Here is a 17954-nt window from a genome sequence, read left to right on the forward strand (position 1 = left end):
ACAAAATGTTCATTCGTTTAAAAGATTTTTAGCTACCATCCACCAATGCTCCTATGTCAGTTTGAGATTTTGCAAAGTTTTTTGAAAGACTTAAAGGAGCTTATATAGAATTATAAAAAATATACACTATAAGACTATGTTCACATACAGTATTTTTGTTAAGTATTTTGGTCCTCATATTGCAACCACAACCAGGAGTGGATTCAAAATACAGAAAGACTATGTTCACACACTGTTGAGATTTAGTGGATGACCGTCATTTAATGGCAAATATTTGGTGTTATTTTAAAACATTGGCCGTGTTATGAAATAACAGCCATTATTTGTCATAAAATGACAGCCATACACAAAATTTTAACAGTTTGGTAACATAGCCTTTCTGGGTTTTCAATCCACTCCTGGTTTTGGTTTCAATATGAGGACCAAAATAGTGAGCAAACATACTGTGTGCGAACCCAGCCTAAGGCCGGGTTCACACTAAGTGAGGCTCCGGCTGTTCTGTGACACAGCTGGTGTCAGTGAAGTTCATCTTGGCCGCTACTTCAGTACCGGCCGTTTAAACTTCGTTTGTGCTGAATTGGTATGCGGGCTTATCCGCGTGCGCCTGCATCCCAATTCACCATAGCCAACAATGGAGAGTGCGGCTGAAGCTGTACTTTCCATTGTGTGAGCAATCAGTGTTATGAGGCCGCTATTCAATGATTAGCGGGCTCACAACACTGACATGTCAGTTTTTCCTTGCGGGCACTAGGGATCCTGGCCGGAGTGTATACTATGTGTATACACAGGCCGCGATTCCCTATGAATGCAGTACAACGTAACTTTTGTATTAATCACAGCCTTTGTTGCTAATTTGCAACAACGGCCGTGATTAATACAAAAGTTACGTAGTCTAAAAGTATCGATGGTCCGAACCCGCCGAGGTTTGGGTTCGGCTGTACCCGAACGCTCGGCATCGGATTCCCACTGTCTGCCTGCTCCGTGCAGCGGGCGGATCCAGCGGGAGGAACGCCTGGAAAACTGGGATACAGCCTATGGCTATGGCTGTATCCCAGTTTTCAAGGCGTTCCTCCCGCTGGATCCGCCCGCTGCACGGAGCGGGCAGACAGCGGTAATCATTGCGGAGGGTTCGGGTTCGTACGAACCCCCTCCCAACCAGGTTCGGACCATTCCTATCTAAAAGGCATGAAAGGTTTGCAAGTATTTGCTGTGGGAACATTTCAGAAACCTTATAGAACGGCATGGCATTTCGAGTACATGTATTCTGCAACAGCATCAGCATATAGCAATTTATTTTATGACAACCTTGTAAGCACAAGAGGGAAATAGACATTTGTTAGTATTAATATGTGACATTTGTCTGACCTCCAGTGCATTGAATACCCAATGTTATTTTCTATGAAACGTCTGTATATTGTTGCAGAGTTTCGTTACACCACTTTATATAAAGCCATATCCTTTTCATAAAGGATATCTTTTGGTCCAAATGCAAATCTACTAATTTAATGTTTAGAAAGGAAACATAGGGCCCTATTAGACAGAGAGATTATTGTGCAAAAAGTCGTTATATCGTTCATATTTTGTTTCTATGTCGTTGATCGCATCTTGCTGACCAAAAGAATCAACAATAATCTTTCACTAATCATTTAGAAATCTAATGCTACATTTACACGAAACGATAATTGGCCCGATCGTACAATTAACGATGTCGGAGTAACAATTTTTTTTTCATAACGATCAGCGTTTAGACGGTACGATATATCGTACGGAAAATTCGTTTTGTGATCATTTTGCGATCGCTTAAGCCTATCTCACACATTGGTTAAATCGGCAAACGACTGTTCACACGGAACGATCTGCAAATTTTTTGCGAATGATCAACAACAATTTGAGAACATGTTCAAAGATCAAAATAAACGATTTCTCGCTCGTCGTTTGATCGCTTGCTGCGTTTACATGTGCAATTATCGTTCGAATTTGATCGTTATTGCGCAAATTCGTACGATAATCGTTACGCGTAAATGCAGCATTATTATGGTAAATGATTTTAGGTTGTTTGCAAAATTGCTCGTTTGCAATCAGAGAAAAAGAAAAATTGATTACCCTAAAGAAAAAGATTACCCTAAACTAAACAAAGAATACACCAGAATATGATTGATGATCATGAGGAATTATTTGTTATGAGTATTGATGAGGCAGTGTCTTTGGTGGGCTAAGGGTTGGTTCATACTGAGGAATTCTCGCGGATAATGTCTGCGGAATTCTGCTGCCTTTCAGCTGGCTCCATAGACACCATTCTATGGGCCGGCGTATTGCGCTATCCGCCAAAAGAACTGACATGTCACTTCTTTCGGCGGATAGCAGAATACACCCGCCCATAGAATGGTGTCTATGGAGCCGGCGGAAAGGCGCGCAGACAGACAGCGGAATTCTGCTGACATTATCCGCGAGAATTCCTCAGTATGAACCCACCCTAATAAAGCAGGGCTCTGGGGCCACCTCCAGTGCACCAAGGAAGTCCATTTGTCTATAACATTTTAGGGCAGTATCTCAGGAATCAGACCACTGATTTACGAACAGAGCAGAGAATTTATACTGCCCCCGCTGGTCTGAATGATTATTTAAATGAGCCCTCACAAAGCTCCAAAGAAAAGTTTTACTATTTTTAAAAGTAGTAAAATAAAAGTTATGTAAACTGCCTATTGTTGTAATCGCACTCACTTGAGGAACATAGTGAACATGTCAGTTCTACCAAAGGGGGAAGAGCATTAAGTCAAAACCCCCTGTAATTTTAAAACTAACTTTTTCAATTTCACTGTGAAAATAATTTTAATTTAATAGATAATTTTATTTAATAGAAAAATTTAGTTATTACAAAGTACAATTGGTATCCCACAAAAATAAGACTTCTAAAGACGCCCTTTAAACATGAGGTGTGCAAAACAAAAATGCGAAAATGGAAATTTGGGGTTCACCAAAATCTTTTTTTCTTTCAAATCAACTGGTGCCAGAGAATTCTAAATTACCTCTATAAAAAGAATTCTCAAGTCTTCCAATACTTATCAGCTGCTGTATGTCCTGCAGGAAGTGGTGTATTCTCTCCAGTTTTACACAGTTCTCTCTGCTACCACTTCTGTCCATGTAAGGAACTGTCCAGAGCAGTAGCAAATCCCCATAGAAAATCTCTTCTGCTCTCCAGACTGGAAAGAATACACCACTTCCTGTAGGACATACAGCAGTTCATAAGAACTGGAAGACTTTTATGTTTTTTTTTTAAGTAAATATAAATCTCTGGCACTTTCTGGCACCAGTTCATTTCAAAGAAAAAATATTTTAAGGGGATAAGAAATCAGCACAGTATTATGAAATATTTATAACTGGGCATTTTGACATTTACTTTATGCTTCCTGGGAAACAATCTATGGGAAGTTCCCCATAACTCCTTAATAAAACATTGCAATGCACCTTTAAGTAAACTACATAAAATAAGGGAATTGTTACATATTGTATGTAATTTTCAAGCATTCTATTTTAAAGTGCTGCAAAATACTGAGCTTTATTTCAATAGGTTTTGCAATTAAAACTATAATTTGCTTAGGCAAAATGGAAGTTAGTGTTGCTGTAAAGTAGCCTGTATTTTTTAGCTGCTAAAAACATATTATTAGACTCTTTTATATTGGGATTGAACCACGTTGGTGTTAAATATCAAATGTTAAAGATTGTTTTGTAATTGCTGTTTGCACAGGCAGAATGGTGTAGGATAAACATTCTCCAAGTAAATGTTTTTGTATTACCTGATTATGTTATTTAATAGGATTTTCAAATAAAAAAAAATGGAGCTGTGAGGTTCTGGTTTCACATTTAACGTACAGCGCTGACTGCAGTGTTTCAGGCACCAAGCCAATTTTTCTTTTGAGTCTAAAACTTCTGATTTGTATGAAAGTGTTTTTCCTATCTTCCTCTGTCTAAAATAAACCAAAGTCGCAATAAAGACCTGATTAACAAGCTAACACATAGCAGAGTGTGAGTTTATTTAATCTCACATAATGAATCTGCTCATTCTGCCAGGACGTTTATAACATTGTCTGACAAAATGATAAACACTTCGACTTTATCTTTTTCTCCAAACTTCAGGCTTTAGAGCGTGTTGCGGTCGGCCAAGGGGTAAGTAGTATTGTTTACTGAATTGCATGCATCTGTTTTCTGTCTGATTTCTGTTGGTGCATAACCTAAATGTGAACTGTCTCCCAACTGCTTTTACAGTTATCTCTAACTCTGCCTATATGTTTCATGAGTGTGTGTCTTGCCCTGCATGTGCTTGACGTCTCATGTTTATGACCATGCTTGTTCCTGTCTTGTCTGGTGCTTTTCTCACTATTCAATTGTCTGTGCTAAAAATATTTTACGATCTGTGCATTTCCCCAGACTTCATAAAAAGTAAACTGAACACATGCGCATGCTGATTCTTTTATTTAAAGGTTTATACTGTTCATACAAAGTGATGGCATTTTGCTAGAGTTTAAATTCTGATGAGTGGGAGTCCTCCTCAAAGTTGTCTTTTCAGAGGAGTACTCCTGGCTATAGGCTGTGCAACGAACTGCAACATGATCTTCTTCAATTATATATTGCTGTGCTGCCATTCTTACCATAGTGGGTTACCACAAGCACCATTTTGCAATGAAAAACTTTATCGAGAACACAGCACTAAAGCAGTTATGGGGTTTATTCATTCCTTAGGCTTTGGGGGCTCCTGGCAGAGCCATGACATTGAGTATGTGATTATTCAGATCCTAGTTACAGAGTTACAGTCTGTGAACTGCTGTCTGTCACTCCGTAATGGCTAGACAGCTAGCCGGTGTGGAGGTCCATTCTCGTGACCTGGGTTTTATGTAGGGTTCAACTGCTGTTGATTGTTGAAGGTCCAAGTTAAAATATTTTGAAGTTTTAATTGTCTAAATTGGAATGAGGGAAATAAAACATTATGAAAATCAGTATTGTAATGAGAACCCATATGGATCTTTAATGGCCACCATTGTGGACTGGAACTTTGGGGTATCCAGAGGGACAAAATTTCACAAGACAATTAAGAGACTTAAAAGGGTTGTCGAGAATAGAATATTTAGCTGTGCTGCTGGTGCTGTAGGGGACATGTCAGTGAGGTTGACTTACCTTCCCAGCTCTGCCGCAGCTGCCAGGTTATGCGCCGCCCATTCTCCGCCGTGTTAAAACATCCGGTGACATGCTGCTCCCACCGGAAATGGAAGCTAAGCATAAACTCTGTACTGTCTATGCTGATCTACTATTTCCAGTGAAACGGTGCAGGATGGGGAAAGCCTGTGCTTTTGATTAGAGATGAGCGAAACATGCTTCGCTTAACTTTGCAGAAGCGTCGGCTTTTGAATCTCGCTGTCTGTCTGCTCTGTGAAGAAGATGGAGACAGTCTGAAAACATGGCTGCATCTATTTTTTTTCCAGACGTTCCTTGGACTGTCCCTACCTTCTTCACAGAGTGGACAGACAGCAAGATTCAAAAAATGAAGCTTCCGCTTTGTACGAAGCACATTTGCTCGTCTCTAATTTTGATGTTTGCTTTGCTTTTACTAGCTTCCTACAGAGTCTTTGTTTTATCGAGCTGTACTTCAGGTCATCTGCAAAGAAGTCTATGGCATCACACAAAGGTATGGATATTGCACAAAATTCTGTTGAAAATTAATTGAGTTTATGAAAAATTTATGGAAATTTAGCCAGTGGTGTACAAGTGGACAAATCAGCAGATTTAATATATCACAGAATTTAGTCTTTTCACCTACCACTCTCCCTCGGTGATCCTCCTGTAAGACCTTTAGGTCCCCCGTTGGCTGCTACTTCTGAGAAAGACTCGTTTCAGCCGGGAAACCCCACTCTGTCCCGCTTCAGTCAGTGATTGGAAGCCTAGACAAGTTCAAAATTGATGCATATTAGAAAAATGCACAGTGCCACACAATAGTAATTTTCAATAATTAGCAGAGGTACAATTTGAAAACTTAACTGGGCACTCTGGGGGTTATATTTTGCTAGGATTGTACAGAAAATATTAAACTGCCTGTTTTCACCTACCATGCTTTCTCTGGGTTCTCTTTTGGGATTATCTGTCCTACAAGACTTGTGCTTATCAAATATGTTGACAGGATTCAAAAAGGGGTCAAAAGGTTATTCTGTAAACTAGGGCTGGGTGATATACTGTCAAAATACCGATACCGTCTCTGGCGTCAGTTAACCAACCTCATCTTTGCCAGGATGGTATTTTCGTTATTTCTCGTCTTTCCCTCCCCCTCTAATTGCTGCTCCAGCCTCCTACCCTGCGGGGATGTACGTGGGCTTGGTCAAACTATATCACAGAGAACATGGTGGGCAGCAAACAGAGCACCAGTTACTAATGGGTTACCACAGAAACTCGAGTTATGGTTTTTTATGTTTTATTAATGATCCTTTAGATGCAATTTTATAATTTTAAAATATTTGCCAATGAAAGTAAGCTTATGTGACGTATTATTCTAGATGGATTCGGGGAGTAGCATCAAATGAACTTTAGGACAAAATAAACACGTTTTGTATTTCTGTATAATTGCAAAAGAGTGCCAGTGAAAAAGGCTTGGGAATTCTCTTGCAGCCTGCACCTCATCCGCCTTGAAAAATATATTGCGGGAAGTAATGGGTACCAGTAGGTACTGGTAGTTTCTGGAAATGGGGTACTGAACCTTCCATTTATTTTGATCTTTGACAAACTTGGAGTTGGAAACGATCTTTCTCCCCTTATATATATATAGAGAGAGAGCAGTTAAAGGGGTTGTCCGGCGATAAAAAATTATTCACAGAATAACACACATTACAAAGTTATACAACTTTGTAATGTATGTTATGTCTGTGAATGGCCCCCTTCCCCGTGTTTCCCCCCACCCACGCTAGACCCGGAAGTGTGGTGCATTATACTCACCGCATCTCGTGTCGTCCACAGTCTCCGATCGTCAGCAGTGACGTCTTCGGGAGCTTGGCGGATCTTCCCGAGTGCCGGCCACCCTCTGCAGCGTCATCCGAAGCTCAGCCGCGATTGGCTGAGCATAACTGTGCGGCTGAGCGGCTGATGACGCGGCCACGTCATCAGCTGCTCAGCCGCGATTGGCTGAGCACAGTTATGCTCAGCCAATCGCGGCTGAGCTTCGGATGACGCTGCAGAGGGCGGCCGGCACTCGGGAAGATCCGCCAAGCTCCCGAAGAAGACGTCACTGCTGAGGATCGGAGACCGTGGTCGGCACGCGACAGGTAATGTATAGCGCACCACACTTCCGGGTACACGGGTGGGGGTGGTGGGACACGGGGCCATTCACAGACATAACATAAATTACAAAGTTGTATAACTTTGTAATGTGTGTTATTCTGTGAATAATTTTTTATCGCCGGACAACCCCTTTAACATCTGCCCCGTAGGAGGTCTTGCTTTCCACTGTACTAACACTGTAGGATTATAGTTTTGACTTTTATAGACCAGTGTGTTATTTCTGTTTTATGCGACTGTTATATTGTTTTAATATGTAATGCACATGTCTTTTTTAACCATTTTACTCTTATTTTCTTTTTAAACATAAACATAATTATACCAAATTTTTACAATTGTTTTCCTTCAAGGTCGTATTCACTAGTTCCGCAGAGCAAGAATATCCTAAAAATGTAAGAGGCTGATCATGAACTTTACGCAAGATTATACAATGTTGTAAATGTCTCATATTGGAAACTGATTACAGCATCCTAAAAAAACACTGGGTGGGAGTAATCCAAGACAATTTGTTTTAATTCAATTTTATTTCTTTTTTGTATTTTTTTTTATTTTAAGGATATTGTTTAGAATTTGGGGAGTGTGCCCATAATAACGTACTTGTGTTATTTTTTTAGTGACCAACGCGTTGGAAAGATCTTCTCCAAGTCTGCATCCTTTACAGATTATGTTAGGAAGTCTTTAAAAAAATTTGGGCAGGATGACTCAAGGGTTAGTGTAATTTTATATACTGTATTAACATTTTGGCTTTTAGTGTTTATTTACTTTTTATGGTCATATATAGTCATTTATGGTTTATCCAACTTTGTAAGTCAACTGCTGTCCAGCCAGTGTGGAATCTGTATGTGAGAAATGTCAAAGAATGTCAGAATGTGTTATATAAGTGGGGTTGGATTATAGTTTGGACTTAGGATCCATTCCCAAATTGCATGTTTATTCCAATATACTTAACTTATAAAATATTTAAAATGTTACAGTATAAGTAAAAATCATCAGTATATAGTAATAAAATCTTCCAAGTTCTTTCAAGAGTCTTGTGAAGGCTGTGTCAACGCATGCTGATCACCGAGATTAACAATTGTTTATTGATGGAGCTGGGCCTTCTAATTGGGTCCCTAGGAACTAATGTGAGAGGTTCAGTAATAAAGGATTACAATATAAATTGCACAGTAGTGTGGAGACTGCAGCCAGAAAATACTGGTAGAGGAGGACAGCCTGAAGCATAAGTCAGCAATGCATAGTGGGAATTGTAGCCTGCTACTCGCATGTGCTGCTGTTGAAGTCATGCCTACTCTTGCTTTGCTGAGAAGTAGCACATAGGGATCATAAGTGTGACAAAAAGGTAATCATACATGTTTAGGATGTAGAATTAGTTGTCTTTTAAGTTTTTTTTTCTAAACTCCAGATAAGATAAAAGGCAAATTTTAGGGTCACCCATGTGGAACATACCCAATGTACTTTGTGTATTTGGGGCTGTCCCTTTTGCAACTGACTGCGTAGTAAATCATCTCTGGGGTCATGTCATCTTACACACATTATCCCAGTGTAGACCAAATGTATAAGTATTGTTTATTCCATAACAATTTACCAAAAAATAGAGATATGACTGAAGAGAATCAAAGCCATTTGTTAATTTTATCTTCCTTTGTTAGTTTTCATCTTTTATTAAAAAAAAAAAAAAAACCTTTTCTGGATAAAATCAAAAGGGCAAGAAATGCTATTTATATGCCTTTATGTAGAATTATTTGATAAATACCTTCTTTGCTTGGGAAAAAAAATTATGCTACTAAAGGCAGGTAAGACATGATCAAACAGTTAACATTCTGCATTGGGCATGCATGCCTAAACCCCAGGCCTCTTAAAATGCATAAGATCCCCCAGGCAGTTCTTGTGAAGACTACAGTTTCCACTAGATATTTCTTATTGGTTGAATTGGAAACAGACTATTAGTATGTTACACAAGTTGGTCATCCGCCTGGGATATTTCAATAACTTAAAGATGTTTCAGTTCTGCGTGAGTATTGGAGCTTTGTATCTTCAGCATCTACATGATCCATATTTTGAAAAGCACATGCAGATAGTTGCGGTTTGTTTGTGGCTGTAGATTAATGTGTAGGCTCTCTTTTGTTTAAGAAGAATGCATGAGTAAGCATTTTTGAGTTCCCACTGTCCCCTGCAGTGGGCATCAGAGTTAAATGATAGCAGCTGCTTTTATTGTCACGGAACACTGGATGGAATCTTTGGCGAAAAGGATTATTTCCACGCAGTCTGCCGCACCGACACCCTCCCGACTGAAAGTAAATGTGTCTATGCCTTGTATGTGAATGTCATGTTTATTGCTTTTCCAGTATTGTTTAACATGCTGTCACAAGTAGTTAAAGTTATTGTTTTTCCATTTTAATACACAAAATGTTCCTGATATAACAAAGCCCTTTAGTTAAAATGGCTACCACATTAACTTGGCCACAATATGAAGCATGTGTCTTTGTTAAAGTTTTCCTAATCTTGTATTAACTGTCCTTTGTCAGCATCATAATCTAACAATCACTCCATTAGTGGGCATTACATTTATTTAGAGGGGTGTATCTATTAACATATATTTACTCTACTATCCTAATACATTTCTCTTGCATAGCGCGTATCCTTGGTACAGACTGTACTACTTTTCATACCATTCATAATTTACTGCAAATCTTATTAGGAGAATTTGGGGTGTGGTGCTAAAGTCGTTCTGGAAAATACATTACTGCTAAAATATTTTATAATGATGTGCTTCTTCATCCAATTGAGTCTAATGAGGAAAATGCTTTACTCATGTTGCATATCTAAAAATATGTATTCTGGATGAACTGGCACCATCTTATATACAGCAGGTGTTTGAGCTATATCATTTTGAAAAATTCTTGTAGTCGTATCCTCAGTGTTATTCACCCTTAAAAAATATAGCGAGTAAAAGGTTTTTAATGTGTTTTTTGGCATTGGAGTCTAACTGAAATTACAATCTGAAAAATAATAATTTTAGGATTTTTATAGAAATAAGGGGCTAGCTGTGGTTCTCAGCTAAAACAAAATACTTTTAATTTCAAGTCATTATTTTAGTCAATTAGCCAAGAAAAAACAAAGAAAAAATAAAGAAAAAAAAAAAAAACACCCAAGTAATTCTCAAAGACTAGAGTGGAAGACTAAATAATTGAGTTTGAACTGCAATTCTAGTTTCCCAGTTACAATTACTTTAAATTATCAATATTACTTATGTTAAAGCGCCATGAGTGCCAGAGCACTATAAATACGGAAAATGGTTTAAAGGGGTTGCCCAAGCAAAATGAAAATAAAAACCCGGGGAAACAGAAGTTGCTTTAAACACAATAAACAAATGACACTTACCTGTCTTGATCTGGCACAGCTGCTGCTTCCCTCATCCTACTGATCTCCTCTCTTCCCCAGTCCCTGTGACATCACGGCTGCACAGTAGCTGCCCGCTCAGCCTGAGTGACTGAGGTGGGACACCTGATGTCGGAGGAACAGAAAAGATCAAGGGGAGTTAAGCAGTTTCACTGGATCGGGAGGGGCGAGTGTCACCTGTAATTTACAGTTTACAGCACCCCTTGCTGCCTAGCATTTTTTATTTTGTCTTGCCAACAAGTTTAAAAAGCATTAGCTAAATGGTTGACAGAGGGAAAGAGGACCCTGCCCAAGAGGGCTTACAGTCTACAAGAATAATGGGAAGTGACTATAGAAGCTAGTCATATGGTATTTACTGGCAGCAGAGTTTTTTTAGTCACTGCTCTTTTCTAAAAAGAAGGTTTATTTTTATATTATTTTATTGAAGGTTTCCGAAGTGTGTGAAAGGTTGATGTGTTGGATTGGTGAGCTTTGGATCATGTGGAATGTGTGAGAGAAGTATTGAAAATGGTTATGTGAGATGAAGCCAAGAGGAAAGTTTAGAAGGTAGTCTCATGAAGATCGGAGATTACATGAGGGTAGGTATTGCGAGATTATGTTATAGGGGTATAGAGCACACAGGTTGGGGAAAGCTTTGTATTGTTATTGGTTGTGTGGTTTTACAGACAGTGTAAAATCAATGAGCATTGAGCCATTGACTATAATTAATAATTCTGGTAGAAGGGTGTTGAATTAGATGGAGGGAAAGATGTTGAATTCATTTTAAGGAAAAGGTGTGAGTGGCATAGGAGGTGGTTATGTATGTTTAGAAAGAAAGAGGACAGTAGTCAGATGAATGGGTAAAAAGTTTAGAGTGTAGGGATTTAAAGGGGTTGTCCGGCGATAAAAAATTATTCACAGAATAACACACATTACAAAGTTATACAACTTTGTAATGTATGTTATGTCTGTGAATGGCCCCCTTCCCCGTGTTTCCCGGCACTCGGGAAGATCCGCCGGTCTCCCGAAGAAGACGTCACTGCTGAGGATCGGAGACCGTGGTCGGCACGTGACAGGTAATGTATAGCGCACCACACTTCCGGGTACACGGGTGGGGGTGGTGGGACACGGGGAAGGGGGCCATTCACAGACATAACATACATTACAAAGTTGTATAACTTTGTAATGTGTGTTATTCTGTGAATAATTTTTTATCGCCGGACAACCCCTTTAAGGGTAGTAGGGATTTCAGGACTATAGAAGCAAAAATTGTAGTGGTTATAAGAATAATATAATAACATTTAGTAATAATAATATTTTCGAATTAAATAAATAATGTGGTTAGGTTTTTATAGCAGTTATTTCCGTCTGCTTTATTGCTGGTATAATTCTGATGTGCGCCTACAGTGGTTATCTAGGCTTAGAATAACATAGGCACTTTCTTTCAGAAACAGCACAGCCAACCAAAAAACCTCGGGTGTGGTTTTGTGGTTTTAGGCTGGGTTCACACTATGTATATTTCAGTCAGTATTGTGGTCCTCATATTGCAACCAAAACCAGGAGTGGATTAAAAACACAGAAAGGATCTGTTCACACAATGTTGAAATTGAGTGGATGGCCGCCATATAACAGTAAATAACTGCCATTATTTCAATATAACAGCCGTTGTTTTAAAATAACAGCAAATATTTGCCATTAAATGGCGTTCCATCCACTCAATTTCAACATTGTGTGAACAGAGCCTTTCTGTGTTTTCAATCCACTCCTGGTTTTGGTTGCAATATGAGGACCACAATACTGACTGAAATATACATAGTGTGAACCCAGCCTAACAATGGAACTGAATGAATGGAGCTGATCTGCAAGTATACAGTAGGTGCGGGGCTGTTTTTTCAAGAAAGTAACTGCATTTTTTTTTATAAACCTTAGTTACCAGTGTGAAGAACCAGGTGGCTTCTCTAAATGCCTCTGACACCTGATCTTCAGACATGTTTGATTTTTCAATACCCCTTTTTAGGAGATATGCCCCACATTAGATTTGTTGTTTGAAAGTTATAAGTTAAAACTCAAGCCTTTCAGTACTTACCAGCTATATGCCCCACAGTGGTTTATTCTTTCCAGCCTGACACTGTGCTCTCTGCTGCCACGTCTGTCCATGTCAGGATCTGTCCAAAGCAGAAGATGTTTTCTATGGGCATTCACTACTGCCCAGGACAGTTCCTCTCATGGAAAGAGGTGGCAGCAGGAAGCACCATGTCAGACTTGAAAGAATACACTACTTACTGTAGTTTTTTTTTCCCTGCAGAGAACCTCTTTAAGCTTTTGACTGTGTGCTGTCAGTGTGACTCTGCCTTACTGGCCCTGTGGCCAGTTTAATCTCGCATGATCATGTTTATCTTTAGGGGCCACACTGGGTAAAGATGTCAAAGTAGCAAATGATGGACTCTTATGCTCCATCCACTTCTATAGAAGAGTCACACACTTGCTACTTTGATGTCTGTACACATGCGAGATGGGGGGAAAATGATAGTATAAAAAAAAAAAAAAGATTCTAAAGACCAGGGGACAGCGACATTAGGCTATGTTCACACACCGTTAAAATGATGGAGATTTTCATTGAACCGCCATCATTAAACCACACATAACGGACGTTTATAATAACGGTTGTCATTGTGTAAACAATGGCGGTTATTATGAAATTGTAGCTGTCCAATAGAAACAGCCATCATTTTGACAGTGTGTGAACACAGCCTTAGGGTGCCTTCACACCTACCGTATCGCAGTAGAAATTCCGCTGCGAATCCGCAGCAGATCCGCAGCAAATTTAACTAACTCAATGAACACAGCATTAAATACACACTGTCAAATCCGCTGCGGATCCGCAGCAGATTTGTAAGTGCGGATTTGATGCTGTGTTCATTCATTTAGTTAAATCTGCTGCGGATCCGCAGCGGATTTTCTACTGCGATACGGTAGGTGTGAAGGCACCCTTAAGGTAAGATTTCTGGCTCTTCATGTTATATCTGGTAATAGGTTCTCTTTAAGCTGCACTTAGGGAAAATACTTAAATGTGAGCAGTATCCTCACCAGTTCTCAATTATGCATTCAGATTTTTTGTCTAGTTGATTAAAGGCATATTCTTTATTAAGGGTATTTTTAATTTCATGTTATAATTTGGGCCGCTTCTCATTTTAGGTCCACGTTTTCCATGTATTCTTTTACTTAGTACACTGTAGTTTTAAAAGTTCAGCAGAAGCTCATATAAATGGGAAGGGTTGGAACACATTAATGTGCATGGTCCAGGGGCAGGCACTTTTGCATTTGCCCTTGCAAGTTTCTCCAAAAGTTAGAAGGACCTAGGGATTGTGGGTGATTGTACATTAAATGAGCTTAAATAGGCTGCAGCATGTTAGGTTTTCTGAAAATCATATGGGATGTGTGAAGACTGTTTGAAGCTTTACAGATGTAATTGATTACATGTATAGAATGCAGATGAGGACTTCATGTACAGTACTTTACTCCTGCCCTCTGTATAATGTTCACGTACAAATGCAAGCCTTTTAGAATATTAATTGATCTGTTATTCTGGCAGCATTTTTATCTGAAAGATATTGCCATTTTTAATAGCTCACCCTGAATTTTGTTTTTATATTGTGTGTTTATAAATGGGTATATTGCACCTCCTCACTTTAAATTATTACAGTAGAATCATTAGAGTACTTGTCATGAAAAATACTAATGACATGTCATCAGACATGATGATAATGACATGTCAAAAGTTACAGTTCCAAATCAGAGGAGCACCTAAAAGGGCACTTAAAGAAATTAAAGTGGTTACCAGGATTATAAAAAACAAAGCAAAACAAAAAGAGGTTCCCAGGTTGTATGTGACATTAAATTCAGCTCCATTCACTTCAATAGAATTAAGCTTCAAAACACCCAAACTGAGGACACAATTGGTACTGTTTCTGGAAGAAAGTAACCATGGCTTCCAGTTCCGGCGCCATGCTGTGAGGACGCACATGTGAGCAGCTCCTTGTCCCCTCACTGTTTTCAGCTGCATATACTCACAGTCTTTTACCCCAACACTGCAGGTGTAGTGTTCACTGTTTATGGACCGGTTTGTGAACAAGAAGGGGCTGAAAAGTGAGCCTAAAACGCCGGTGAGATAGTGTAAGTCAGCCACGCAGATGGTGGGTGCAAGCGCCATGCCGGCAGCAGGGCCTTTGGAGAATGAGGTATTGAGGCAGGAGGAAGACCAGCTGCTGCTGTTGCACGTGGACTACAAACTTACAGCCACTGAGGTGGTGAAATGCATTGCTCCTGACCAGGGACGGATTAACTTTACTGTGGGCCCCGGGCTGTTCACCAAGCCTGCCCCCCCCCCCAACCCACCTGTGGTGACATCATTGTCACATAATAAGGTCCATCAATATATTCTCTAATGTTACTGCATTGTCTTCTGGCTGCAGTTTTGTCCTGATTTGTGCAAAATTGAGGTAAAAAGCAGATTTTTATGCAAATCATGGCAAAACTGTAGTCTGGAGATAATACATCACTGAAAGTATAAGTCTGTTTGGGGGGCCATGGGCCCCTCAGGAGCTCAGGGCCCCGGGCTACCGCCAGAAACGGACCTATTATAATCCGCTACTGCTCCGGACCTGCAAGGAGCTCTCTCCTTCACAGTTGCAGCCTCATTACAGAAACTGCAGGCTGATGTTACTCAGGATGGAGAATGACCAGAGGAAGTAAGACGTGCCTGCAGAACTTGGAGGACTTTACAGATACTTACACAAAGCTGGGAGGGAATTGACACACTATTCCAATGCTCATAACTCCTGGTCCCAAGGATCTTCAAACATGAAATTGGCAACATGGTCATATCAGACCACTCCCTGCTCTCTTTAGATGTCTCTGATTTGGCTCCTAGAGATACAGACTTTCAGTGGAGGTCCCCTCTTGGTTTGACGAAGAATGAAGATTTCCAGGCAAAATCGTTAAGGACGGTGTGGGGGGAAATAAAAAACAACCTATTCATCTCTCCATACGCCCGATCTGAGCTGCGACCCACTCCTGGGCCACACCGACTGTCTTCTGAGTTCCCAGCTGGCTATGTCATGACCTGGCTGATAGGATGCCCAGATCAGCCAGTCAATGACTGGGGCGAATTACCATTGCAGTCACTGATTTGCTGATCATGCTAATTCCCACCCATCTGTGGATCCCAGGTGGTGACATGCCCAAAACCAGGGAGAAAATGACAGCCGGCGGGGTCTGGGAGCTCTGTAATGCAGTGCAACGCCGTCTCCGGTAACAGTAAGCATAGTGCTTTTTTTTTTAATTTCCCCCCCACCCTCTGCCCTTACTGATTTTTTAAGTTCCCCGCCGGACTACTTCAGAATTTTTATTCCCACTTGTACTCAGCAGCTGGGGATGGTTGTGACAGGTCCTGGGGAGAATGGGCTTTCCTGAAGCCTTTTAATAATGTGATTGATGCAATGTATTATGAGGCTATGGCCTGGGAACAGGGAGGTGAGGATAGCAATGTTTGCTGATGATTTGCTTCTTTTCTTAGAATACCCAAGACAAGACTTGCCAGCAGTGGTCCAGTCTTTTGTGCAGCTTTTTGGGCAACACTTCAGGTATACTGTAAGGGTTCTATTACACGGATCGATTTTTAACGATTAATGACTTATGATAAACAATCGCAAACAAGATTGTTTATTGTTAACCTGGAATCGTTCACCATATTACACAGAACGATAGTCATTAGATACGATCGTTTTTACAATCGCTATTGCAATCGTTACTATGATCGTTTATTTCTTCTGATCTCAGCAAAACACTGGGCAATGTGCTATTTCACTGAACGATTAGTGAAAAAGTGCGGAACTTGAGCGAACGAACGTGGAATTGCAGCGAACCATTAACGATAATTTTAGGTTCAGATCTAAATCAACGACATCCAAATGATTTTTCAATCATTGCCTGCAATTACACAGAAATATTATTGTGTAATAGGGCCCTAAGTTAAACGCCACGAAGAGTGAGCTTCTGGACCTATCCCCTCTAACATCCCAGAGGCTGGGTCCTCACCAGTTCCCAGTTCAGATAGCTCGTAAATCTATGAAATTCCTGGAAATACACATAGGCAAGACTCCTCGTTCCATTTATGTGTTAAATCCCCCCCCCCCCATCCATAAAATCTTGGCAGAGCTTCAGAAATGGTCCCATGTGCCCCTATCATTGCTAGCACAATGCCACTTATTAAACATTATGGGAGGCATTTATCAAGGGTTTTGCGCCTAATTTTCGGCGAATAATTGTATTTATGAACCAGTATTCGACAGGTGGATATTTTTTAGATGCAACTTTTTATTTAACCCTTTGAGGACCAGGCCCAAAATGACCCAGTGGACCGCGCAAATTTTAATCTTAGTGTTTCCGTTTTTCCCTCCTCCCCTTCTAAGAGCTCTAGCACTTTCAGTTTTTTATCTACAGGCCATGTAAGGGCTTATTTGTTACAGGAATAGTTGTACTTTGTAATGGCGTCATTCATTTTACCATAACATGTATGATGGAATTCCAAATATATTATTTATGAAGATATAAATTGGTGAAATCGCAAAAAAGAATGCAATATGGTAACGTTTGGGGGGTTCCTGTGTCTACGTAATGCACTATATGGTAACAGCGACATGATACTATTATTCTATAGGTCAGTCTGAACACAACCATATGCAGGTTACACAGATTCTCTAATGTTATATATGTATTTTTTAATGAAATCCTTTTTTTTGGCAATTAATTATAAATAAAATGGGACTATTGTGACGCTTATAACGGTTTTATTTTTTCACCTATGGGGCTGTATGGGGTGTCATTTTTTCCGCCATGATCTCTAGTTTTTATTAATACCATATTTGTGAAGATCGGACGTTTTGATCACTTTTTATAAATTTTTTTATATATATAATGTAACATAAAATCGGTAATCCGCGCACTTTTTCCCCTCTTTTCGTGTACGCCGTTTACCGTTCGCAATGACACTTGTTATATTTTAATAGATCGGACAATTACGCACGCTACGGTATATTATATGTTTATCTATTTATTTATTTTTATATGTTTTATTTATATAATAGGATAGGGGGGTGATTTCAACTTTTATTGGGGGAGGGGTTTTGGGGTAGTGTGTTGGTGTTTTTAACTTTTTTTTTTTTACACTTTTGAAGCCCCTTTGGGGGACTTTTACATACACTAGT

The 17954-nt window shown here is 39.8% G+C and overlaps 1 protein-coding gene across 3 annotated transcripts in view; it reads left to right on the forward strand.

Moving 5' to 3' along the window:
• The window catches only part of METTL25 (methyltransferase like 25), a 165258-nt gene that overhangs the window by 106927 nt on the left and 40377 nt on the right, over nt 1–17954 (forward strand). For all 3 annotated transcript variants that reach the window (XM_069974027.1, XM_069974021.1, XM_069974035.1), the window contains exons 8-11: nt 4135–4164; nt 5604–5677; nt 7662–7703; nt 7926–8019. In XM_069974027.1, coding sequence (XP_069830128.1) covers nt 4135–4164; nt 5604–5677; nt 7662–7703; nt 7926–8019 — 240 coding nt within the window. The remainder of the gene's footprint in view (nt 1–4134; nt 4165–5603; nt 5678–7661; nt 7704–7925; nt 8020–17954) is intronic.

Source organism: Dendropsophus ebraccatus, chromosome 1, assembly GCF_027789765.1.
Source record: "Dendropsophus ebraccatus isolate aDenEbr1 chromosome 1, aDenEbr1.pat, whole genome shotgun sequence".
Lineage (NCBI taxonomy): Eukaryota > Metazoa > Chordata > Amphibia > Anura > Hylidae > Dendropsophus > Dendropsophus ebraccatus.